A 27780-nucleotide genomic window follows, 5' to 3' on the forward strand; every position below is an offset into this window, starting at 1 on the left:
CAAAGGTTCCAGCGATTTCACAGAAGGGAAGCCTCTCCCCCCACCCACCCACCCACGCATAGCTTGTCCCCACCAAGACTACCTTAAATTTCCAAGATGACACACACAAGCACACCAGTTGTGAAAATTAAGAATTTTGCTCCAACATAAATGATTAACTTTCTTGTTGTGGCGTAATGCACAAAGTGCCTCTGAGAATGAGCAGACTGCATTTCCCCAGAACTGAGGAACTGCTGCCTGCAATGAGAAACATGCAATCAAAGGGCAGGAAAGAGGATTCCAGGGCAGGTGACACAGCTTCCAGGAACCCTGATCACCTCACACTGTCTATGTGTATCCATCTCTTCTCTTTCCTCCTTTTCCCCCCTCCCACCCTCTTTTTAAAGCACTGTTGCATCTTCTTTCTATACAAAAGAAACACTCTATCCCTGCAATGTAGAAGTCCACCACTTCACCACCACCCATGTCCTCAGCACACACATGAAAAGGCATTTAACTCCCTTCCTTCAGATGCCCATGCCCACCGTCTACTTAATTTTTGTCTTACTTTACCAGCGTTAAATCCAAGAATACAGGATGTAATAATAAATAAACCACCATGTACTGAATGCCTACCCACTTCACTGAGCAACAGCTATCTGTCCCCTTAACAGACAGACACAAGTATCTGTGAGGCTTTTGTGGGGGGGGGGGCTGTTTTCAGGTCATTAGCATGGCTCCCCTGTAAGATTAATCCCTCTTGCCACCATTCCATACAGATGGAACAAAGTTTGTTCTCCAAGCACAAACTATCCAATCCAATACCGTCTTCTCACACACCTGCTCCTGACACTTTCCAAATAACCCTATTTCCCTCAACTTTCAAGCTCCATCCCTTGCACCTCTCAATCCCCATCCCTTGTTGATCTTCAAGAAAATGTTTTTAGAGAGAAAGAGCTGCAGTAGGTCAGCTGGGCTGGAGACATCATTTGAAACAGGAGATCCAAAAAGATGAGGGGGGGGGAGAGAAGGGGGGCAGCATGGGGCGGATGCAGCAACTTCAAACACAGGACGGTCAGGTAGCAACACAACTTGCTGGCTCATGCTGCTTTCAAGCCTCTGGGAACTTCTGTGTAGCTGCATGCTTAATTTTACAAAGGCAGTGACAGGCAGGCTAAAGGAAGGTAGCATTGGCTATATTTGACTTGCTTCTGCCGTGCTGCGTGGAGTATTGATTGGGGGATTACTGCAGCTTGAGCCTGTGGCATGTTTACATGGAAATAAGTCCCACTAACTGACAACTACACACTATTGGAAAAACTATGCCCCAGGCTCTCCCATAGCTCCATTGCTAGAGCATCTCAGCAATTCTCATTCACCAACGATTTACAGTTGATACTCTCAGGAAAGGAATGGGAAACTTCACAATTACATGGCAAACCTGGTTACTGCGGGATCACCAACAAATACGTAAATTGTGAGCCACATCCACACCACACATCTTCAAACAGCCACTTGCAGGTGCCTGGGAACCTGGACTGGGTTCCAGTTTAGTAGCATAGGTAAAAAAAATTAAGGCACATGTACGCTACAAACATCATGCCGTCAAGTAACAACCTGTATGCACAGCTATCAGGCTTGTCACATGAGCGGAGTTGTTGTCCTACAAAAGTTAGCTAAAATTAATTCAGGAATCTAGGACCAAAGAATCTGACCTGCACACTAGGCAGTGCAGTGCTTACACTACCTTTAAGCTGTAGCACCTTAGAGACCAACTAAGTTTGTTCTGGATTGGTATCTTTGGTCTGCCCTGGATCTTTTAACCCTTTGGAATCCCCCAAAGAGTTAATTTCTCCCTATGTATACTTACTATCCCCGAGGATCAGCTCAACTTCCTCATCAGCGTCAGAGTCTTCATCCTCTCCTTCATCTCCCTCTTCAAGCAGGTTGGCCAGCTCCTCATCGTCAGAAGGCGAGAAGTCGTTTTCTCCATCCTCTCCCGCATTCTCGTTGTTTTCCTCTTCCTCCAGATCAGCCTCTAGAAGCTGGTCAGTGTCCAGCTCGTCAAGGTCATCTGTGTCATCCTCATCCTCGTCGTCATCTTCTTCCTGTTCCTCCTCCTCCTGAAGAGATATCAAGAAAAACCATTAGAATAAACAAAAACTGAAAGGGCTGAAAGCAACGTTGACAGAGATACATGTGCTGCCATTGGCTCCTCCTGAACAACAGCCCTCTACAGTTGTTACGCGAGCAAAAGGTTATATTAGCTAGCACCACATGGCCTTTGTATGTGCTTCTCAATTCAACAGAAGCCTGACTACCTTGAACTAGTCAGTACAATATTTTAAAAGCTGTTATTTGCAACACAGCAAAAGACAACACAGAACAGGATATTTGGCAAAGAACCTAAGGAGCTTAATCTGGTTTTGCCCTATATAACATCAATCCCATTCAAGGTGAAATAATAAGGAGAGAGAGGTTTTGTGAATGAGAGGGTGATCCTGAGTGTGGGTTTTGTCGTCATTGATCTCCGTTATGTCCTAATGAGGAAAATAACCGTACTAGAGACAGGCACTGACAAATTTCTTCTGCTTTCCACACATGGCTACTTCCCACTGATGAGAAGAAAAGGCAATCTGCATACACACAAACTGAATGCCACCCATTTGCTAAGATTAATTGCTAACAGAGATAAGGGTTCCTAGAACTAGGTTTCCAATGGCCCTTCTTCTCAACAAGGTCATCAGGACTTGTTAGAATATAGTAGGCTCGTAACATACATTCTGGGTGGTCCACGTGCAAAGGCAACATTGTGCAAAGTCAGAATGACACCCAGAGCCACCCCTGCCATTTGAAATCTCTCAAGATCAGGGCCATCCAAGATCTCATGAGACGGCCCCACAAAATTTCACTGGAGCATCCCAGAGGCCTTGTGTGACCATCCCACAGCCCTGGAAGCAAAGCTTGAAAAACTGTTTCTGCCGTTGCATGTTATTCATATATCATTTTAAAAAGGTTGTTTCAGATGGCCTTGTGAGATCTAACAAGAGGCTCCAGAGCCCAGGAAGCAAGGGTCTCCTGCTTGCTTGCTTTGTTTGCAATCCACCTGAACCTGCAATCACCTAAGAAAAATAAGCGTTAGTTGCTGGCTATTGTAATTAAAAGATTCACACCTGAAGTTTTATGTCACCCTGTTCAGCACGCACCTTCTTCAAGACTGCATACAGACACACGGACAAAGCTGAAGTGACAGGCATTATGCACTCCAAAACTCATACTCTAAGCACAATCCGGTAACGTACAATCAATGACAGCAAATAGTGATTTAAGTTTTATTTATGGCATATATTCAAATCTCACAAGCCTTCAACAAATGCACACTAGAATCATAGAACTGTAGAGCTGGAAGGGACCCCAGGGGTCATCTAGTCCAACCCCCTGCAATGCAGAAATCTCCGCTAAAGCTTCCATGACACATGGCCATCCAGCCTCTACTTCGAAACCTCCAAGGAAGGAGGGTCCACAAACTCCTGAGGGAGACAGTTCCAATGCTGAACAACTCTGACAATCAGAAAGTTCTTCCTGATGTTACAAGAAAGGAGATTCCGATTAAACAAGCTTACAAGTTTCTCAGTGAAACACACCCTTGTTTGGTCAAGAATATACCAAGCACCCTCTGTGGAAAAACGTCTGGCCAAGTCTTTTTCAGCTTGCAGAGAAACAGGATTGAGTCAAGGACATCCCATTTAGTAATACTGCATCCTGAATCCTGAATTGCACAAGAATCAGATATATATATGTAAAGAAAAGCATACCTCAGGTGATGAGAAGAAAGCAGATCTCCCCATACTATGGTATTCCTATATACTTTGTTTCCATACAACTGACCATCTCACAAGGCAAAAAACAGCATGTCCTAATCACAAAATTATTAACCAAAGGGAACACCTCAGACTAGAAATGCCTCCCAACAATACTGGTTGGTAGAAGAAAAGGTTTTAGAATCCATGTCTTGGAAGAGGAGACGGATGCCTCTTTGGAGAGAAACTTATCTTCCTAGGCCTACTGGTAAACCACAAGTTGTACCGTACAAATAAAAATCTGGCTTTTGAACCATAGGCGAAAAATAACACTTAGTAGTTGTATAGTACTACATCTCCCAAGCACTCCCAAACACTTCCTGCACAATACATCTGAATAAGAAGTCTTCATAGTTCCTTTATGTTTCTTCTAGACCCTATAGCAACATAGAGTTGGATCCAGACATAGTGAAAACCCACTGAAATCAATGAAACTTGTTTGTAAAGGATAGCTTTTTAAGTCTCACTGGTTTTAACAAGTCTACTATGTATGACTAACTCTGCATTCAACCCATAGTATGTACATAAAGTCACCTTGCGAGAGTTTCTCTAGTCAAACAGCTCCTGAAAAATACCAAGTTTCAGGAAAATCAATTCCCTTTCTACCATGACCTCTTCTTTTATCCTAATTTATGTTTCCCTCCATTAACTGGGGCTTAAAATTATTCTGTAATACTGAGTCTATATTCCTTCTATAGCTTAACTGTTCTCTGCTAAACTATTTTTATGAGAATGTGACTCTTATTTTATAAAGCATCATTTTCCACCCTTTTGGTCTCTTGAGAACTCTAGGGAAGACATAAAATTCTTAACAGCAGATGGAACATACAACAACGGAACAGAGGTTCCTCAACACATTTGACCACAATTTCACCTGGCTTCATTTGTGGTCTACATTAGGTAAGTCCACACAAACAACAATTCTCTCACATGCAGTGTTGTGCAAACGGAGACCTAGCCTGTTAGTGCCAAGCGTGCCTGGGCCCATCGATAATGAAATTACAGTATTTTTCGCTCTATAAGACGCACCAGACCACAAGACGCACCTAGTTTTTGGAGGAAGAAAACAAGAAAAAAAATTATTCTGAATCTCAGAAGCCAGAACAGCAAGAGGGATGGCTGCGCAGTGAAAGCAGCAATCCCTCTTGCTGTTCTGGCTTCTGGGATAGCTGCGCAGCCTTCATTCGCTCCATAAGACGCACACACATTTCCCCTTACTTTTTAGGAGGGAAAAAGTGAGTCTTATAGAGCAAAAAATATGGCACTTCTTCTGACTTCTTTTGCTGTAAGAGACTAATACAGCTACTCTTCTGGAATTGCATTTTCAGCTGCTGGTGCTTCTAACAAATAATTCCATGCCCAACATTTCTGGAGCCCTGGAGCCAACACAATGTTCACCAAAGCACAAAAGCCCTGAGATAAGAATACTTTGGTTCCTATTTGACAAAGGATATATTGTGCATTATTATGGATACAGTAGCCTGAATAAAATATGGTATAGGGCTTATATTTAATTTTATTCCTACCCATTTAGGATAAATTTTGTCACTTCCGAATTTAAGTTCTTTAATTAAGGGATGCAATAAGACCCCCCCCTTTCAATAGGTATCATATATTGGGGGAGAAGAGATAACATATGCTGGCCAGTGCATGATCAAGTACGGGTGCCTCTCACACGAAGAAGCCTAGGTGAGACACAGGCTTATGCATGTTATCTCCCCATCCTCCCCCACTTAACATTTGGCCTCAGGTTCAGAAGAGACAAAAGATTTTGCTTCTACTTTCAGTAAACGGCCATTAAATGTTATGTCCAAACCTCAACAAATTGTGATTAGTCTTAACTAGAGTCTCCTGAAACAAATCGAATCCAAACCTTGTGTTTCAATAAACCATAGTTAAGATCAACTACAGGCTAGGATTCAAACATAACAGTAAACCATCGTTCCTCAACCATCAGTTCCCATTTGTTGTTGGAGTACAACCACTATCTCCTCAGCCAGTATGGTCAACAGTCCGGAATGATGGAAGCTGCAGTCTAACATCAGGGAACCCAAAGTTGGGGAATACTGTGGTTAACTGAAAACAGAACTAAAAGCTTCCAATCGCCTTGCAACCATGCTGGAGGAAGAGAGGTGAGAGAGGGAGCACGTAAGCCCAAAGTTCATGAATGTAACTGTAAACCATGGGTTATTGCTACATCCAAACCATCTGCAGCCAGTAAAACCAATTATTCTGCTTTTACAGACATACACAACTACACATACACATCTGTGTGTACCAGCCTGTATATATCTATACATAAAATACAAATGGAGTTCCTTCAGAGAATGTGTTTTTACTATTATGTCATACGTTCCAATCTGCAATAAATGAATTCAATTTCATATGAAGTTTGTTATCCTTCATTTAATCACAATGTATGTTCAACTTAATGGCTGCCCTAAAAGGTGAGGTGGAAATGTATTAAATAAAACTCTGCCCTCTCTGAATAGTCTTATTGCTTTTCCAGTACTAAAGAATAAACGTTATTGTTACTTTCCTTCCTGTGTCTTTCCCAAACCTTACTGTGGAGGCATGAATACCCAGGAAAAAAATGGGAATGGGTGGGGGAGAGAAACAGTTCCCCTCCCCCCAAGCCTTCACAACTCTACCTTATCCCTAATCCTTTCCTCACCCCACACCAAGTTTGAGTTCATTTGCTTCTTTGATCATTATAGAATGTCCTCCAGACAAAAATATTTTAGTGGCTTTTTTTTTTTTTACCTTTAGCTTTCAAAATCCAAGTAAAGTCATACCTCATGTTATGTTTGCTTCATGTTACGTTCTTTCAGGTTACATCCCGCAGCGACCCAGAAGTTCTGGAAAGGGTTACTTCCGGTTTTCGCCGCTTGCGCATGCGCAGAAGCGCAAAATGACGTCACGCACATGCACAGAAGTGGCGAATCGCAACCCGCACATGCGCAGACGCGCCACTGAGGGTTGCGCTCTTCTCATGTTGCGAACGGGCCTCTGGAACGGATCCCATTTGCAACCAGAGGGACCACTGTATACATGCAAATTCCTCATGGGTCATTGAAAGCAAGACGCAGAACTGACTAGGCATATTAGTACACGTTAAGCAAGATTCTTACCATAGGCTTCTATGCAGACCCAGAAGACATGGATAGATGGGACACACGCAACACAGCAAACAATTTGTCATAGGTACCAAATTGGGGTGAAGAGATAAAACACAGTTATTCCCATTCTACAGCTTTAGCCAGTTAAAACAGTAACTACTTATCTACCGTAAGTTGCAAAAGTTGTTTCGATATGTAACACACGTTTTGCCTTTATTTTAGGCAGCAAATTCAGGGAGTGACCCTTAGCCCAAAGGCAGAGTGTGTCTGTTGTGCCTGGAGAAGGTTCAGTCCCAGGCAGCCTCTCCAGTTAGAAGGACCAGGTAGCAGCAGGCAAGGTAATATCCTGATACCCTGGAGAGTGACTACCAACCTGTGCAGACAGCACTGAGCTATACAGACAAATAGCTTCATCTGATATAGGACAGCATCTGATGCTCCCAGACAAGGCAAACCTAAGGCCAACCTTTTATCCCCCCCCCCCAAAAAAACCCCACACACTCATAATTCATAAATTAATACTAAACCAATTACATTTTTCAAAAGTCCTACACTACTAGCTTCACTTCTGTTAAATGTGTCAGGCATGCCTTTATACTGAAACTCTGCTACGGGATAAATCTGTTCAGTTTTTAAAAGTAATAGTTAACTGTGTGTAAAAAGTGATCCACAGTGAGCTAGTCGTTGAAAAACTAATATTTGGGCATTAAATGGTCAGTTGTGCATTGCTTGGATACTGTGCTCAATTTGGGATACTGTATCTTTAAATTTCCTGGAATTGTATGTGATTAAGTACACCTGTGGGTAGCCATTAGAGTTCTGCCAACAGTGTCAGCTTACTACACTGTTAAGTGATTGCTGATCAACTGCTAGTTTATGTACCTGTGGGGACAGTTTATTTGGTATGTGTTTATTATTTATTATTGGGTGTTTATCCAGCTTTGGGAAGGCAGATTGAGAGCTGTGGGAAGGGGCGTCAAATATTGCCAGAGGCTGCCCAAAAAGGCCTCAAGAGCTGCACATGGCCCTCAGGCCACACAGCAGACCACGCTGCTGTGGATATTCAGGCCTACCCTTTAGAGGTGCTATACTGTTTTCCTTTCGGAAAGGCAAAGTCTTAAGCATTCAAAGTCACCATTCTAGAGAAGAAAACATCCACCTACAAGTAACAAGCAATTAAGGTCCATAATCTAACAGTTCAGATGACAATACCCCTCACAAAAGTCTACTGTGCTACACCAAGCACAATGCCTCAATTCTCCCAATGAGAACGACATGGGTGAAAGGAAAAGAAGCCTTGAATTACGGTGCACTGAAAAGGATTATGGGCTGGAACAGCTTGTCACAAGTGAGTGCATCTCTTGCTTAAGATGACCACCTGGTCTCTGCAATAAGAGGGATTTTAGACTCACCTGCAGTTATCCATATCAAGTTCCTCAAACAGTTGCATTTATAAATAATTTGGATCTCTGCAAGGCTACCTACGTTAGCTACCTTTCCATTCTAGCAGATGATAAAAAGGATGGGGCCATTCAGAATCATTTAACCCATAGCATGCTATTCTAGGAAAGGTGGTAGGACCTGGGTTTTTCTTGATCACTTTCATCAAAGCCCTGTGAGGCCCTAAGACGTCACCATGTCGTGCTTCAAAGGAAGGATTTATTGGCAGAAGTCAGGTAAGCCACATGCCTAGGCCCATTCCTTTTTGCCAACAAGCCCCCACTCTGCCTGAGCCACTTAACTGTACTGTATTATGCACGTTGAGCAAGACTGACGGGCAAGAGTGGCTGGATCTATGTACCATTGTGGTAAAGTGGCCACACCAACTATTGCCACTATGGGAGCACCACAGAAACTGGGCTGCACTACAGAACAAGTTGGATGCTAAAACTCGGCTCTGCTGAGAATGCCCTGAACATGTGGAGAGTACCTTTCCAGTATTACTTAGTAACCAGCTATCCCACACTCTTGAGAACAGGGCGGTCTTCTAAGGCAAAGAACTTGCTTCCAATTGGCATTGGATACTTGATGCAACCATTTAAACAGAAGAGTGGTCATGGCCAAGACTCATACCTCCCTCCACAGACTGAACATTATCCAGTTTCCGGGTTGCGTGTCAATAGCTGAACTATGGAAAAGGTTGATCTTGGCCACTGACATGATGCTCTTAAAGGCATATGTCTCCAAGGGATATGAAAGAACTAAGGTGGAAGAAGCATCAGCACTTGCCTCTCTCTTGAAGCTGGCAATTTTCCTGACCTACTCCCCTGACCCCCAATACCTCCAACTGTAGATAGTGAACAAAGCAAGATGGGGAAATCCTGTACCTAAAAGCTAGACAGAGGTTAGCGGGGGGGGGGGGGGCTTCAACTAATGGAGCCATACAGTACTAGGAACGATTCATCCACCCAAGGCCTACTTGATGGAAGAAGACCAAGATGATTCCAGACAGAACACTTTCAGAAACACTGGTAGTCCCCATTTCTCATCCCTGGCAGTCCAAATGGCAAATGAAGAGCTAGAAAAATTGGCACAGCTCCAAAGAGTTGTACAGGAAGCGGCAGGGAACACACCTCACAACACACAGCTCCTCTATTTTGTGATGTCTTATCTCTTCTTCCTTTCCAGTTTAGCTCTACACTATGTAATCACCTCTAGGCAATGCAGTAGCTAAGCTTTCTACATTGGCAGTGGGAGACAGCAAAACAGCTAGCAAAATAGCAGGAACAGAAACTACTAAGCTCTGATACAACTCTTAGCATTTTGGCTCCAAAAGACAACATCTCTCTTAAAATTAAAAATAACTCTGAATACCTTGGAGAGCAGCAGTGGGGAAGTACCGAAAACATGTGGGGCTGAAATTGTAACTACAACTTGTAAGAACAGGGTTTACTAAAGCCTGGGGGGGGGGGGGGCTTACACACAAACCTGCCAATTTCCTATAAATAATCATAGACTTATAGAATTATAGAGTTGGAAGGGACCCTAAGGGTCATCTCTTCCAACTCCCTGCATACAACACCATTTTGCTCAAATCATTCTTTATTTTTATTATTCGGCTTACCCTCCAGCATGCCCCTAGCAAATGAGAGGGGCTTCTATACAGCTGGACAGACTTTCTTCCAGGCTTGACAACTCATTGCATCTGACACCTCATTTTGTCCATTTATTCTGCAGGAAGCAAGCAAGCATAAACAGGCGAGGGCGCAAAGATCACTGCGGTAAAGCAAAGAAGTGCCACCAGGTCTAGGCACCTCTGGGGAGCCAGCATTGGCTCTGATCTCATAGCTCCATTGCTTGAACAACCATGGTTTAAAGCAACAACTTAGTACTTGGAAAAATTAATTAAGAGAGACGCAGAGCCGATTTCCCCAAGACTCAAAACAAATTGGAACACCAACATTTGAACTTATAATGTAAAGATATCTGCTGCCTGAGGAAAACGTTCACCTTTCAAATCAGGACTGGGGACGTAGGAGTTTCTGATGGGTGGGTGTAACAATAAGCATTCACTTAAATGGATTGTATGAGGTCAAGAACAGACAAAATATTTAATTCCACCCCTCCTTACAATAAAAGAGCAAATAACTGCCCAATGGGAAAGTTCCCGAGCATCCTAATCTAAATGACATACTTTGAAGCCAAGCAAAGTAATTTTATTCTGAGTTAAGCAAAAAGAAAAAGGTTTCAACTTTCCTCTGCCATGACTGCAGCTTTGACTTTGTTTCTATTGTAAATACTGATGGCATTTCTACCCTGGAAAAAACAAGCAAAAACAATCCAACCAAGAACCATACAGAATCATTTTTATTGATCATTTGGCAGACGGTTTGGCACAAAGAAATGTACCAAACTTAGGAAGTCACATTACTTTCTGCAACCCTAAGCAGCAACAGTATTTTAGCCATTTTAAGAGTTAACTACAATATACTCTATATCTGTGAAACAATGGTCCTAATACACAAGGAAAAAGCAGAATCTCTTAAGCAGCTCTGGATTCATTTCCACAGTATGCATTGGCCCACTTCAAGGGAAGTCTACCTATTTGATTGTTGGAAATGTAGCTGCTGCCTGAATGCCAGGAAAATCCATAAATCACCACAAGAAGACATATTAACAACTGTCTCTTTTCTCATTCACCTCCTGAACAGAGCTATCCATTTGGTTGCTTAGTTTAGGCATGCTGCGACTGATTCATTCAATCACTTATTAACATAGTAAAAGCAATTAACAAAAAAAAGTGAAGACAAACAACTAATATCACTACTGCAAAAAAGGGACACCAAAAATCTGTTCCTGCTTGCAGCTCAACAAATACAAGCTACTTTACTCATCAGAACTCAACTTAAAATTGCTTTAGTGTGCTGTCTGTTATAACAAACCAAAACCATGTAAGATAAATAACATACAATAAAGATTTAGGGTTGCACCCAGTGTAGTGCTACGCAGTGTGTTTCATCAGCCCAGGGATCCCCACTTGTACAACTCCTTGCACCCCACCCTACAAATCTGTTCTGGGTTTCCTTCCCAAGATGTTAGTTGGATACCACCCTTAAAAGCTATTTTCAAAGCTTTTCTAAAAAGTTCAACAAAGGAGACATTTTGTATATGCTACCTGGTCTTCCTCCTCATCCTCCTCATCTTCTGCCAAACGCTGCCTGCCCACCTCGTAGAGCCTGCAGACAGTATCCATGTTCATGGCATCCATGCTTCCTTGGTTCTGAAACAGGAACCAAGATACCAAGTATGGTAGGTTAGCTTCCATCCAACATGCTGGACTGACAAATTCAGCAACACCACCTGCATCATCATCATCATCATCATCTCTCCATCCCAGTTACACACCTACACTTACAATTGAACAGCTGTTTGATTACCTTGTTTGGTTCTTGTAATGCAAGAAAAAGACATTTACCTCAATCACCGCCAAGTAACAGTCCTTTGTGTCTGTACACAGGTCAAATATGTTCCTTTTCACATCAATGGTGGCTGGAAAAGAACACATGTTTTAATCCACATTTAGCCAAGACAAAAGATGCTGAAAGCCAAAAAAGATACAAAGAAAACCTCAAAAAAATTAGAAATGTATTAAATCATCAAATTGTAAAGTTGGAAGGGACCACAAGAGTCATCTAGTCCAACCCTCTGTAATGCAGGAATCTTTTGCCCAACATGGGGCTCAAATCCACGACTCTAAGATTAATAATCTTATGCTCTGACTAAGATAACCATGTGCCTAACAGTCTATCACCTTCTTCAGAGCAAAAACATTTTTCTTGCACTAACAGGGTGATTCATTCAAAGCTACAGTCAAAAACATATCAGGCATAGTGTAACCTTTTAATAAATCTCTCCACGATGAGCATCATTTCAAAGCATTGCCTTGTTTTACATATATAGACAGGGGAGGAGGGTTCTGGTCCTCTTGGTGAACCCCCTTCTTTCCCTAGCTGTTCACAAGGAAATCCTTCTTGGTGAAGCTGAACCACAACTGCATTCTGAAAAGGAGGTGTAATGATATCTATGGCCGTTTCTCCAGGAAGCAAGCTAGAAGCTTTCTGCAAAGAAAGTGAAAGTAATATACAGTGGTAGCTCAGGTTAAGTACTTAATTCGTTCCGGAGGTCCGTTCTTAACCTGAAACTGTTCTTAACCGGAAGCACCACTTTAGCTAATGAGGCCTCCTGCTGCTGCTGCTGTGCCGCCAGAGCACGATTTCTGTTCTCATCCTGAAGCAAAGTTCTTAACCCGAGGTACTATTTCTGGGTTAGCAGAGTCTGTAATCTAAAGCATATGTAACCCGAGGTACCACTGTACGTAGTTTTGCTCAATATAAATTCAGGTAAGCGCAAGCACGATCTTTACCAATTGGTTTGTAGTCTGTTGCATTGAAAGTCCTGAAAGATGATCCAAAGGGACTCCGCATCCTCTCTTCCAGAAGATCATCTTCATCGTCGGCCTGCAACATTGCTGATCAAGGGGAAAAGGTGTTTAAGTAAGCAGTTTCTGATGGTCTAAAATTGTTTTAGGAGCATAGGAAACTGCCTTTTACTGAGCCAGGCCAATAGTCCATCTAGCTCAGTACTGTACATACTGATTGGCAGTAGCACACCATGGTTACAGGCAGATGGCATTGTCAGCCCAACCTGGAAATGCGGGAGACTGAAGCTGGTGCCTTCTGCATGCAAAGCACATGTGACACTGAAACATGGAGAATGGAACCAACTAGAGCAGCCTTCCCCAACCCGGTGCCCTCCAGATGTTTGGGATTATGAATCCCATAGCCCCTGACCCTTGGGCTATGGTGGCTAGGGCTGAAGAAAAGTAATCCAAAACATTTCGAGAGCAAAAAGTTGAAGAAGGCTACCATAGACCATTGGACTGGCATATTCAGAAAAAGGATAGAGAAATTGTAGCGTTTTTCTCTGAAGAATTTGAGCTGCCTATTGAATAAATATGAACAGGCTTTGAGTTGGGGAGGATGGGCTTGAGAGCAAAGAAAACTGACTAGGTGAGTAAGGCTGCTTTGGCAGGAAGAGGAAGGAACAAGTGGGGAAACGGATAATCTGGAAGAGGGAACAAGGTATCAGGATAACAGCAAGAAGTGCTAGAGAATGAGGAGAAGGAGGAACCAAACAGAGCATCTATGCAAGGCCCCTGGGAACCAGCAAGCATCCTTTCTGTATTTCTACAGTAGCAGAAACTAACCAGTCAGTCAAACCACTGCAAAGTTCCAGCCCACCTTTGGAACTCTGCAGAAAGACTTTGTACTCCTGTTGAGACCCAGCACACAGCTGAGCCAGGAGCCTTTTTTTAAAGTGACAAAACATGCAATTCTGCATGCCTTGGCTATGTATGTTTTTGTTAACTACCACAAAGTAACATAGGAACAGGCATCTTACTAATGGGCATCTTACCTCCATACATGACTGTTCCAGTATGGTTGAAGACTACACGGCACTGATCCAAGGCTGGCACTGTGTGTAGCAAGTGGAAAGTTCGCAGGTCCCACTGGGGAACGTGTTAGGGAAGAATCCACGCAATCATCTAATGCAATACCTGCAGCAGCAATTAGCATATAAATAATGCCAAATATATTGTTGGTAGATGTTACAGAAAACGCCAGTGGCAAAGCTGCCACCAAGATCAAGCAGGACTTCCCAATATCTAGGACTTCCTTTAGCCCAGCCTTCTCCAAGCAAGTGTCGTTGTTTTGGATTAGAACTCCCATCAGCGCCAACTTGCATGGCCAATGGTCTGCATTATGAGATCAGGGATGATGGCACTAGGTTACAGAAGGCTGGTCTACTCCTACACTTAGGTCTGATTGTCCCATCTTCCTCCCTGGTCCAATTCCGAACTGCCACCCTCATTAATATTTGAAAATCAGACAACAATGACTCTCTGAATTCAACTTTACAATATTGCCTTGCAAAGCGCTTTGTCCTAGCCACTTTGAACAGGAGGACCCAAATTGGCATTGCAATATGCGCAGCCAACAAGCTTACTAATCCAAGCTACTGCCCTATCTTGAAGAATCCTATTACTGCATTTCATCTGATAAAACAAGAAACATTACACCACATTCTGCAATCATTTGTTCAGCACGCCAAGCTCCTCAAGATCATTGTGTGAGTCACAGCTCAGGCACAAAGGATACAATTTCTGTGTTGACTATGACTTCCAGCCCATTTGGATGAAAAACACCACTGATGGTCATGTTGAATTTATCAAACTTGTGAATAGCCTGTGCAGAGCGGACATCCCAAAGGACGCCATCATTTAAGACAAGGTCGTCTGTGGGGTTAAAAGTGGCACAATTCTTCTTGTAGTTGTTTGCAAGATCTGGATTAAACAGAGTTAACAGCTTGTTGCCAGTCTGAATATCATAGATCTTTTGGATTAAAAAGAAGAAAAGAAAATAGTCAAGATCTGCAATTCATTTGCATCTAAAGAGAACAAAAGTATGTGCAATAGTGTCAAAATCATTTTTTGCAGACAACCACCTGCCTTGAGTTTGCTCATTCACCTTGAAAAGAGTTTACAAGTTCATGATCAGTCTCTGTGGGAGTGCTCAGTGCATTCATTCTGTATTCTGACAATGCCCAGAAATCATTATAGACACTACTGGGTTGGAGAGAAATCAAAGGGCATTACAGTGGTACCTCTGGTTACGAATGGGATCTGTTCCAGAGGCCTGGCCGTATCCCGAAATCTTCGTAACTGGAAGCGCCTGTTCTGCGCATGCGCACAGCACCATAGAGCGCTTCTGTGCAGGTGGCAAACCCGCTTCCGGGTTTGCCACGTTCACAACCCGAAAGTTACGTTACCCGAAGGTAACGTAACCCAAGGGACCACTGTACTGCATAAAGCCTACCTACAGTAAGGTTAAGAGGCAGATAGTATGCTTCATTTGCTAGCTTATGTAACAGTAGGTGAATTATTTGCATTGCTACCTACTGCCATGTTAGGAGTACATTTTAAGAATTCTAAGAAGGGTTGTCTCTTCCTAGAGTCCCACAGTCACCAATCAAGGAAAACAAGTAGCAGGAACCTCACAAGTATTGAAGAGTCTTGTGCATTTATTTCCTAGCTCTTGAATTGAATCATTTTTACCATACCTTGATACTCTCAACAACCAAGTGTCCCTTAAATTTACACAATCCTCTTTTTAAAAAGCAGCAAAAGAATAAACAAACACTGTAAAATGGCACTACACTGTTTTTTTTAATAACTAAAGATACAAAGCCATGTTAGCATGTCACAGCAAAATCAGTTAAGAATTTTGTAGCACCCTTAAAAACTACTGATTACAGAATAAGCTTTTATAAGATGGATCCTAGTCTACAGAAGCCTATGCCATGAAAATATGCTAGTCTTTTAACATGCTACAGGGTCAGTGTGCTGTAAATTTAAGAAAACAATTTAATTTTTATTTCAGCTGCTTTTCATAAATTGCTGCAGATTCACTGCTTTTTACTTCTGCGCTCTGTGTAGCACTTTGCGCACAGCTCATACTAAATAGTAATATTGCCAATCTGTACATTCTGCTTCAGTACAGGAATGTTTTCTGTGATTTCTTCAAATTTTAAATGAGTCAACCAAGAACAACCTTTCACAAGTCGCGTAAGCTATCCAAAACTGGCAATGCATGATGTTTCTAGAGCAGTGTAACCTAAGGAGCACATCTACTACTGCTCATTTACGATGGAAATTTCTTTCTTAATTGCCAGAGAATGTGCAAACTGACCAAGAAGTAAAGGCTGCTGCTCAGAAAACTGTGGTGCAAAGTCTCAATCCATTACAGGGGGAAAAATCCCTAACTGAGATTAGGGGTCGTGGGTAATGAAATAAAGAGACTAAAATAAAGGATTCCATGTACCACATGGTGGAAAAAGCGTCACAAAATGAAAAGTTACCATTCTGACATATATGCTAAAAAGATTTTTGCAGACTTGTTTTCTTTAAAATTATTTTCATATAGATGCTTAACTGGAAATCAGACCATACTCTGAACATTTGAATTTGTTTCTTTTACCCTTCTCTCAGATACATTTTATGTACAGGATCCTTTAAACACTAATTTCCCTTTGCCAAAGCTAAGAATAATTTTTTTTAGCTTGTTGCCTCCCAAATGACCAGATCATGAGGTAAGATCAGATTTCTTTTGAAAGCTAAGATAAATAACACAGCAGAGCAACATAGAAATAATACTTTGTTTAAATGCAAATATATAGGGAAATCAACAAAAGGGCAAGGAAAATTGTGAAGAATTTGAATAGATTTATGCTTTATGACATTTGTCTTCCTAAAGTAAGACAGTCCCCGAGATTATCTCTGCTTGACACTGCCACCTTCAGATTGCTTCTAACTCCTCAGAACAAAGAATATGTTATACTAGAAAAGTAAAATTACTGGTTCATTTTCATTCATCCTGAAATAAAGTACAGATTCTCTTTAAAATCTCTAACAATTTATTTTTAAACTAATGAGGAAACATTAAATTATATATCGGGGGGGGGGGAATAATTTCCAGGTGAATGTGTCCTAGGAAACAATCCAGAAAATGTCCTTTATGATGAATCAACTAGGCTAGGCATTATAGATCCCCAAAGGAAGGGAAGGCAGAACAGCTGGGAGGGGCCCAGGTTTCACCATTGGACATTAATGAGCCAATGAGGTCAAACGTCATCTAATCCAGACTCCATAAAGCAAGTTCCATCACCAGATCCATCCATGGCAGATTTGAACTAATTGCTAGATCTCTTTCAAGCAACATCAGAGCGTCGTATCTGAAGAAGTGTGCATGCACACGAAAGCTCATACCAGTAACTAACTTAGTTGGTCTCTAAGGTGCTACTGGAAGGACTTTATTTATTTATTTATTTATATTTTAAATTTTGTTTTGATCAGAGCTTAGTTAGCCCTCTCTAACTCATTTATACAGCACTTCTGTTACGTAATAGCTATGGTTGGGCTACTGAATTTCATTTTTTATTTCAGTTCACCAAACTTGTTCAGTATTAATCTCATCCTATACCGCCGAGGATGATGAATCTGTGATCCTTTAGATGTTGATAAGACTACAACTTCCATCAGTCCCAGCCAGCATGGCAAACGATCAGGTTTGATGGGAACTGTGGACCCATAACATTTGGAGCACCACGAGTTCCTCATCCCTACTCTACGCAATGTTTCAACGTTCTTCCCATAAGAAATGATTCTGGCATGCAAATGGCTACAACACACTTACACAGAGAATATTAAATTGGCTTCGGAGATTTTAAAAGTGATACTTACATGGGCAATGTCCCCCTTTGTGCCAATAACCCTGTCCTGAGAGTGCTTACTGAATTCCACATAGTGGTCGTCTGTGAAGGAATGCCTGCACGGGAGAATCAAATGCTCAATACGCAGTAAGAGATCAAAGCAACAGTGTTTCTCAACAGTCATTTTGTGCACCTTTTAATGTAATATTGCATCACATAATACAGAATATACTGGTTCTTGAGCTAATCATAAAATATAGTCACTCCTCTACTACTATAAAACCCAGCTATACTCACTACTAGGGCAATCTTTACCTATCTGTCATCTGCCTGATATGCATTCGAAGAAGTCCATAGGATTATAGTCTCTCAACAGATTGCTCCTTTGATGGTCTGGTCTATTGGGGTAATGAAAACACAATAAAGAGCATACATACTTGGTTTCAAAGACAGACTTCATTCCCCACAATGCAGAAAGAGGCTGGCTCCAAGATGCAGATGTCAGCAGTAAAGAGCCGTCCTGCAGTTTAGGGGAGACAACAAAGAAGCAAAAGTGTATCGTTATTAGGCGTGTGGATGTATTCTTATTTAGCAAACGGCCTCGGTCCAGTATACCTGAAGGAGCGTCTCCACCTCCATCGTTCTACCCGGACACTGAGGTCCAGCACCGAGGGCCTTCTGGCAGTTCCCTCACTGCGAGAAGCCAAGTTACAGGGAACCAGGCAGAGGGCCTTCTCGGTAGTGGCACCCGTCCTGTGGAACGCCCTCCCACCAGATGTCAAAGAGAAGAACAACTACCAGACTTTTAGAAGACATCTGTATCACAGTATTTTAATATTCTTTTGGAAGCCGCCCAGAGTGGCTGGGGAAACCCAGCCAGATGGGCGGGGTATAAATAATAAATTGTTGTTGTTGTTGTTGTTGTTGTTGTTGTTGTTGTTGTTGTAGGATGTTGGGGAAAATTTCCTGCCATTTTGTTCTGGGAAGTAAGAAAGCCATCAGAGCTGCCAATTGTGCCATGATGCAAACAACGTTTTGGGTAGGTAACAATATTGGCAGTCCAACGGCCAACATCACCACATTTGTCAAGCAGGAAAACCCAACAATCATTTGATCAGTCGTTTGGGGTACGTGGCCACTCCAAATGACCTGTTCTGAGCAAAGCTTCATTATCATCATCATCATCATCACCAGCAGCAGCAGCAACTGCTGGGAATCACTAGTGGGAGAGAGTTGCTGTAGCACTTGTGTCCTGCCTCCAGGCTTCCTCTAGACATCTGGTTGGCAACTTGTGAGAACAGGATGCTGAGCTAGATGTGTCTTTGGCTTGATCCAACAGGGCTCTTATGTTCTTATAATGCACAGCAGCATGGGGAAGTGAGCTTTTCACAAGATTAACCTCAAACAAAAGTAGCCAAAATGGTGCTTTCCAAATGGTGTGACTACATTCCTGACCATTGGCCATTCTAGCCAACGCTGATGGACAGTTGTCACCCATAAAACCTGGACAGCACCCCATTGGCTTACAACTGTGAGAACTGTCACTTAGAATCAGAGAATTGTAGAGTTGGAAGGGAACAAATGGGGTCATCTAGTCTAACCCCCTGCAATGCAGGAATCTTTCACCCAACCTGGGGCTCAAACCCACGGCCCTTAGATCAAGAGTCTCATGCTCTATCGACTGAGTGGGTAATTGTATCCCTTAACAAATTGATTTGTGGCCTCTGTCGGCGAAATATGGAAAATGAGTGCCTTGCAAACAGGGACTGGTCTTCTAGAATCAATCTCTTCCGCAAACTTTCATACTTTCAGATTTAATAGAAAAGCATTTTTCCTGTTTAAATACATATTAAACCCATCAGCCTCATCTCCCTCCCAAATACTGTTGTTGTTGTTGTTGTTGTTGTTGTTGTTGTTGTTGTATCTATGCACAACGACTGATCTCTCTTCCCCGCCACGAAATACTGGATGAGACTGAAACTGACAGGTAACATTTTGCCCCTCCCCTTGCTTATAATTCTGTATTACTCACAAGCGACTTAAATAATAATATACTGGAAATTTGGAGACCTATGACAAATTACATAAAGCAATCACTAAAAATTCCCACTTACACTAATATATTCACACCATAACACCCAATGGAAGGGTACACTGTAGTAAGGCAAAGGTAAAGGACCCCTGGAAGGTTAAGTCCAATCAAATTTGTCTATGGGGTGCAGTGCTCATCTCTGCTTTCAGGCCGAGGGAGCTGACGTTTGTCCACAGACAGGTTTCCAGGTCATGCGGCCAGCATGACTAAACCACTACTGGCGCAATGGAACACAGTGATGGAAGCCAGAGTCCACAGAAATGCCGTTTACCTCTCTTTGCAGCGGTACCCATTTATCTACTTGCTCTGGTGTGCTTTCAAACTGCTAGGTTGGCAGGAGCTGGGACAAGATGGCAAAGTGAGAGGAACAATCAAATAGGGGACAGGGTATGAAGCATGTCTTGTTTACAAACAATCCCAAATTAGAGGAGAGGTTTATGTTCTTTCCTGGCTTAGCTCTGCATCCTGATTCTGAAGGGAGACTTGACTAACCCCTGTATCATTCATGAAGCCTAGAACCACAAGGTTGTTGTGATGCAGAGGCCCATGCTGCTATGTTACTGTTCCTTACCCTGGAAGGCTCAAGGTGTGTGATGGCAGAGTTGTGGCACTTATAGCTGGCCTCCTCCTGCCCACTGAAGACGTTGTAGAGTTTCAGGTGCCCCGTGCAAGTGCCCAGCATCAGGAATCGCTCCCGCGCAGAAAATGCACAACACGTGAAGCCACTCTCATCTTCATTTGCTTCCCGGAACACAGAAATTGGACGGAACCTGGGAAATCAAAGTGCAGCTGAGTAAGAAAGCGAGAGGACTGGAAGATGACCAAACGAAAATGAAGCTTAAAAACTGTATACGATAAATTGCTAGGTTGGAAGTCATGACTGTCATCTAAAGGGAATGGAAATATCTATGAATGCTCTGAACGTGGAAGATGCTGGAGAAAACTGTCAGTAGATGGAAAAACAAGGAATGGGACACAAAGCCACAGGTTTCGTCCAAAATGCATATGGGTACTCAAGTCTACCTTTTGGAAAGCTGGATCCAAAGATTCAAAGGAATTGAGAAAAAGCATCTTGCTTACCTGCTGAATATAAGGTGCCTATCAAAGCACCCGCCATCCACCCCGCCATACTTTGGAAAGGCCGCCCTGCGTGACAGCCGCGAGGTAAAGTTAGTTGGCGCTTGGCGCCTCTGTTTTGGCTCAGGACACTGGTGGGGTGTAAAAAGAGAGAAAGGAGGGCAAGTGGCCACAGGGTTCTTGCAGCGAGCATGCTGTTCCCTAAGGTACTCTGTGATTATACTGTCCAGTGTGGGAGGGGAAGGGAGGTGCCTGTCCAGCTGCTTTTTGATAGCTGGGCTCTGGCTGTAGGCGCCATGGTCTGATTTTTGCCGAAGCACTCTGATTTTCCTGCCATTGCAGGGAGACGGCCTCTCTCGAACAAAGCTAATCCTGCCAATCACTGGAGAGCTGGTGGCCTGAGATGGCCCCGGGAGAGCAAGCGAGCCCTGGCAGGCAGTCTGCCTTGGCTGGGCATGGACAGAGGAAGCAGCGGGAACTACAGAAGGGTGGTTAGTCAACCGGGCTGAAATGCCATTCGCTATACGAGGGGTACGAGGCAGAGGCACAGGAGAGGCGGCAGCAGGAACGGGGGTGAAGGCGGAGGAATGAGAAGCAGCCGTCATGGGTAGATCCGCCTCCTTGGTAAGGATGGTAGCAGTTTCTCCCAGCCCTTTAGAGATGAGATGGTTCCTGATCAAAAGCAGCAGCTCCTTCTCGGGAAACGAAATCCTTGACTGAGCCACGACGTCTGCTTTCTGAAGTCGAGCCAAGGAGACGTCTGTCCCAATCAGCAAGGGTTTCCCAGAGACCCGCTCAATCAGCTCAGCGGCATACTTGCAAAACTTCACGTGCTCGCTGCGCTTATCCTGGAGCACAGGCTCTTTCATCAGCTGCTGGATCTGGCAGCTGCTGAAGAGAGGCAACTTGCTGATGATCTGCCGGACCGTACTGCTCCGGGACAACCCCACCAAGGCTTTGCAGGCCAACGCTCGGATCTGGTCGGCATCTGTAATGGGCATTTTCACAGACAGCAGAGACAGCAGCACTTTGATGCCGTTGTTGGACTGCACTACGTTCCACATCTTGGCCAGGGTGTGCTCGCCACTCCTGGGTGCCTGGGGGAGCATCCGGCGTGGGGTGCCAGAGATGAATTTGCCAATGCTGGAGATGCGGTTATCTGGGCCGCACACACAGTTAATAATAATCTGAAGGGCTGACTTCTGGATTTCTGCATCGTGGATAAAGAATTCTCCTTCAGCAAGCCCCAGGATAATGCTGATACCTAACAAAAATAGGACACATCAGTATATAAGAACCTACGAACAGCCCTGCTGGATGAGGCCTATGGCCTACCTGCTCCAGCACTCTGGTCTCAGAGCGGTCAACCAGATGTCCACAAGTAGCCCCAAAGCAGGACCTGAGCAACAGCACCCTCTCCATCCATGATTCCCAGCAAATGGCATTCAAAGGCATCTAGTGCCTCCTGCCTAGTATAGGAGGCAGCATAACACTTACTGAAAATTTCAGCAACCAGTGAAAAGATTTATAAAGTTAAGGATGGAAACCGACTGAAAAGGTCAAGTTCTACATACCCACGATGGAAATAGAAGTTCCTCCCTCATCCACCGTATCTACTGCCTCTGCTAACTGCAACTGGATTTTAGGAACCACAGTAAGGATGGCCAGAACATCCAGAGCGTAACGTACTGTGTCATTCCTAGAAAACGAAAGCAAGGGGTTGTGGAACGCTTTTAAGGCAAAGATCAGCTACACAAAATAACACAAATCCATTACACCAGCAGTCATTCCAGGCTAGAAGAGCATGCACATGGGCAGACACTCGCCTGGGGCAAACGACTATGCAAGCAAGCAGCGAGTTACCATGTTCAATTCTCTCACCTAGCATAGTAGGTCTTCCAGTTGCATGCTATTGAAATAAGTTGGAGCATGAGCTGCACACAAGACAGCTTGAGGAAGACCTCTGCTGGATCCCAATAGAGCTGTCCCGGCCCATATTCTATTAGGAACTCCATCATCTCTACAATCTGTTCATGAGTGTAGGAACAAGCCTGAAAGGAGAAGGTAACATTCAAGAAGTCTTTTAACATCATCAATTACTTGTGTGATTTAAGAAAAAGCATGCTCCTTATAGCCAATAGTGGCCTTCGGAAAAGGGAGATCCAGAATTGTGGTGACACTGCAAGTAAAGTCCTGCCCCGCTCACACCTTGAGCATCTAATCTCACACAGTTGGGACACAGAACAAAGCTTCATCTGCTGATCTCAAGGCTCATGCAGGAGAAAGCAATCCTGAAGACAGGGCTTCAGGCTTAGTATCTATCAGTTTAAAATATTTGAGATTTACCATTCTGCTAAATAAATAAATGCACAAAGAATTCTGAACACAAACACTAAAGGCCAACGATCTAAAAATGTACTAAAATACAGTATGGCAGATTAAAATCCAGGAATAAAAACTATGGATGCTGTTGAAAAGCTTGCCTAAACAGCAGATGGCAGAGAATCATAAAGGGGGAGGGGGAACAAAGGAACCACCCATGAAAGCCATTTCCACAAGAGGAATGGGGAGGGGCCCTCAAAAAAAAATTAAGCGCAGTGTGACTGAGCTAGAACTAGCATATTGTGCTCCCTACGTGCATTTAAAATCAGCTCCACAAAGAACCTGTCAGAAATCAGTCCACGAAACTACCAAAGCACGGACAGAACAAGTCATTCACTTATGCACCGGAAAGGAGCGCAGTCAGTTTATCAGATTTGATTAACATGACTTTTTGACTTTTTTTGCAAGAATATCTAAAGGGTAACAGGATCAGAAAGTTCCTATACCTCTACAAAATACACTACTCACCTTATATGGAGGCTGCGGATGGACCAGGATGCCACCTTCAGTGCGCTGGAGTGACTGCTTCACCTGTTCCACTTTGATGGCAAGATGAGCCTCAAAATACCTGCGCATGGCCATGCAAGTGTGCTTCCCAGTCTGGCGGCTGGCAAAAATCTCATCGTCGCTTAGTAGTGCACCTTGGGTTTGCAGGTTTAAGATATCAAGAGTGCTAATCTACAAGGAAAAAGAAACATATTTGCCATTATGTTATTTCCCACGCATAAAGGTTTATTGCCTTATTTTTTCACTCAAATGAAGGAATTAGATCAGTCAAAGAAAACCTGTGCCAAGAAGCTGCTTTAACTGCCAGAGCTTTCAATACATATAGGCAACCTGACAAAGCAACTCTCATAAAATGAGCCAGTTTGTTCATTTGCAATTAAAGAATCACTGTTCACTTTTTTAAAAATATTATGTAACATACCCAGAAAGATTGAATCAGGAAAATGGAGAAGCACAAGGGAAGGAGTGTAATTCCATTTTTACTGGCTTTGTCCTTTACATGCAGTACAGTAAACCAAACTCTCTACTTTAATTGCTAAAGAAGAAACTACCTCAATAATCTGTTCTTCTTATCACCACAGACCATAGTTCTCTTTAAATAGGACTCCTAAGACAGCAGCAAAGATTACTCTTACCTTTACCACTACTATTAACTGCCTGAGGATCTCGGAAATGCTACATGTATTAAGTTGTTTTTAATTACTGTTTAGATTTCTTAGTCACTTTATACCAAAAAGGTATGAAAGTGACTTAACAAAATAAAATCCAAACATATAAAAACAATTAATAATCAGAAAAAGTTAAACCAATGTACAATACAAAGTATCGCATGCTCACCCAATGACAAGATTAGGAGGATAAGTTATAGCCAGTGAAGAGAAGCATGGATAGAAAGTAAGAGAAATATAGATGTCCCAAAGCATGCTGGTGCTGGTAACAGTCACACTGCGGCCATGTTCACACATAATGCTAAAACATGGTTTAATGCTTGGGAGTAAGAGTTCACAAGTGTGACCAAAGCCTAAGACTCGGCACCCACCCTCTCTTCTGCTCACATGGCCAGGAAGAGAAGCTTTGCCAAGTTTCATTTCACTTTCAAATAGCTTTGCTTTAAGGCTTTGTAGAAAAGAGGAATTCTAGTTTACAACAAGGCTTCTTAAGCAGATTTCTAAACAGGTTATGAAGATGGCCTTGTGCTGTCTCCCTGCCATCTCCTCCATTCAATCTATTGCAGAGAAGCAGAATATTCTATAAATGATGAAAGAAAGGGAATACCTTATATACCAGCGGTGGGGAACTGCCAACCCGCAGGACTATTTAGGTCCAGCCAGTGGCGTAGCGTGGGGGGTGCAGGGGGGGCCGGCCGCAACATCTGGGGGTTAGGGTTAGGGGGCGCAAATCCACGGGTTAGCGGGCGCAAATTACTTGCCTTGCCCCGGGTGCTGACAACCCACGCTACGCAACTGGGTCCAGCAAGGTTCCTAAATGAGACTATTTTGCTCAAACCACACGCATCTGCCCAACACTTGACATCGTATGTGACGTCAGGTATGGGGCAGGTAAAAACATGGCTGGGATTGGCTGCAAATGGAGGTTCACTGGGATGAAGTCATCTGATGGGCACTGAGAGGGAATCCCTCTGAAGTTGTCACCTGCTCCTACTGATGTCAGGTGATTGACAGCCCCTCCAACCTATCAGAGATGATTCACAGGGAGGTAAGACTTCTAGCTCACCATCCGATTCCAGTTCCCCACCTCTGGCCTTGCAGAACCAGCTGAGGTGCAGAAGACTTGGTGGTGGCACCCCAACCCCACTTTTAGATGTTTTGAGAAAACACCTGATAATATGAAACTGCTGTAACACTTACCAAGTTAACAAGGCGCCGTAAGCCATCATGCCTATCGAAGAGCTCCAAGACCGCACGGAATGAAAAACAGATAGAGAAGAACATGGTAGCATGGCAGCAGCCCGAGGCATGAGAGCATTCCATCAACCACAAGGTATAGTTCACAACATCTGATAACACGTGGGGATGCATGCAGACCTAAGAACAAGAAGATGCAAGGACAATTCTCACTTACGTTCATGAAACAACATGTAGTTTCTGTTTAACCCTCAGCAATGCCCCCCACAGTAAGCAACAGACTATCTAATAATTCAGTCACACTGGCAGTCTCAGCTGCAGTCACACTTAAAAAACTTTTTGCGTTCTTGCTCAAGATGGTGGTTGGGATAAGCAACTAATGAATAACAGATCAGAGTTAAAACATAAAGCAGCTAGCTAACAAAATCAATCCAGGCATTTAATAAGAATGTGTGTGAAGTATGCTTAAAAGCTAAGAACGTAGGGGAAATGGTTGTGACAAAGTTCAGAAGCACATGCAACACGTTTATGATGCCAATTGGGAAGGATAGCAAAGATATTTGCAATCACTCTCAAATTCCTTTCAAAGTGCTAGATGTACCAGGCTCAAAAAAGTTCGGTACAGTCATACCTTGGTTGTCAAACATAATCCATTCTGGAAGTCCATTCGACTTCGGAAATGTTAGAAAACCGAGGCACGGCTTCCATTTGGCTGCAGGAGCTTCCTGCACTCAAGTGGAAGCCACACTGGATGTTCGGCTTCTGAAAATGTTCAAAAACCGGAACACTTACTTCCAGGTTTTCGGTGTTCAGGAGCCAAAACAGAGGAGTACCAAGGTGTTCGAGAACCAAGGTACGACTGTAATATTATATTTATGGGTTACGCTGTGTGGGTGACACCTAAAGGATCCACTGATTTGACCCATTGACCCATTGATTTCAATAGGTTTACTCTGAGCTCAGTGAGCGTGGGGCATGCCTCCACTTTAGCTTCAGAACAAGAAACCTATGAAGTTGACTCCTGAACACTGAAGTTATCAGAGCCTGTTGATCTGATCTCGCTTTCTGCACTCTTGCTGAATTGAGGTGCATTCTTGCAGTCAACTGATGACTGACAAACCAGTATCCCATTAAACAGCAGCCACATGTGCATGTTGAAAACAGCATTATGAGGAAAAGCCAACATTTGATGGACGTATCAAAAAATAATTCCAGTCGGCATGTCAAAAGTGTGGCTGTGTGAATCCACCCCAAGAGGAACCTGCTAGGTAGTATTCAACAGTTGTTTTGTGCTGGCAAAAGCAAATTCGCTTGAAAAAGGGAAGTCACCCAATTTTTACTGTTTCCCCCTACCTTATGCAGCCCACTGTATTTTAAATACCTACAATTTCTGTTAGCAGAATGGAATCTTACCCTTTCCATGGCATCCTGATTGTAAGACAAATAATATAAGCACATGGAGACACCTGTAGCTGCCATGGAAGGACGAGGAATCTCTAGTAGCTTCTGCACTCCTCCATGAGCAACAAACTCTGTTGCAAACTTGTTGTGGAGCAGCAGCGATGCCAAATACTGCAAACAGAAACCCAAAGTCAATATAGAAATCCACTAACAAACCCTTGGAGTTCTCTGATACCAGTGAAATGCTCTTCTCTGCAATTTGCAGAGAGTCGTAAGGAAAGAGGATATTGCCTTCTTGGACTGCACCTGCCCGAGAGCAAAAAGGTGGCCTTGGTATAACAACACCACCTTCTAACTCAATCACCTATAAATAGCTTTATCAACTCTGTAATGTAGTCATCAGATATTTTCCTACAATTTAAGAACACAAAACTTTGCTTTGCATGTCTATGCATTTCAAAGGTAAAACACAAGGCAATTGTGAGCAAGGAAAATGTCTCTTCTCTCCTGCAAAGGATTTAAAGTGCAAAATAGCACCAATGTTCTGCAGTTTCATCTCAAGGCAGCAGCAGTAGCAGAACTTGGGGGAAAACCATTTTATGTCCCGTTAAATTTAGTGGAACAACACAAGCAGCAGGAGACAACAACATAATATGAAACTCTGGGTGCAGCACCAAGGAAACAGCTGACTGATTCAAAGCAGCTGGATAGCAAATTTATCTGGGACTGCA

General features: G+C 43.2%; 1 protein-coding gene across 3 annotated transcripts in view; it reads right to left on the bottom strand.

The window, feature by feature from the left end:
- The window catches only part of DCAF1 (DDB1 and CUL4 associated factor 1), a 60099-nt gene that overhangs the window by 5339 nt on the left and 26980 nt on the right, over window positions 1–27780 (bottom strand). For all 3 annotated transcript variants that reach the window (XM_082214472.1, XM_082214471.1, XM_082214470.1), the window contains exons 9-23: window positions 27062–27220; window positions 25652–25828; window positions 23745–23954; window positions 22776–22945; window positions 22469–22593; window positions 20898–22158; window positions 20389–20587; window positions 18163–18245; window positions 17757–17841; window positions 14617–14850; window positions 13874–13967; window positions 12822–12926; window positions 11874–11947; window positions 11574–11678; window positions 1850–2102 (exon numbers count right to left, since the gene is read on the bottom strand). In XM_082214472.1, coding sequence (XP_082070598.1) covers window positions 1850–2102; window positions 11574–11678; window positions 11874–11947; window positions 12822–12926; window positions 13874–13967; window positions 14617–14850; window positions 17757–17841; window positions 18163–18245; window positions 20389–20587; window positions 20898–22158; window positions 22469–22593; window positions 22776–22945; window positions 23745–23954; window positions 25652–25828; window positions 27062–27220 — 3334 coding nt within the window. The remainder of the gene's footprint in view (window positions 1–1849; window positions 2103–11573; window positions 11679–11873; window positions 11948–12821; window positions 12927–13873; window positions 13968–14616; window positions 14851–17756; window positions 17842–18162; window positions 18246–20388; window positions 20588–20897; window positions 22159–22468; window positions 22594–22775; window positions 22946–23744; window positions 23955–25651; window positions 25829–27061; window positions 27221–27780) is intronic.

The sequence above is a fragment of the Podarcis vaucheri genome (genome assembly GCF_965113315.1).
Source record: "Podarcis vaucheri genome assembly, chromosome: 2".
NCBI lineage: Eukaryota > Metazoa > Chordata > Lepidosauria > Squamata > Lacertidae > Podarcis > Podarcis vaucheri.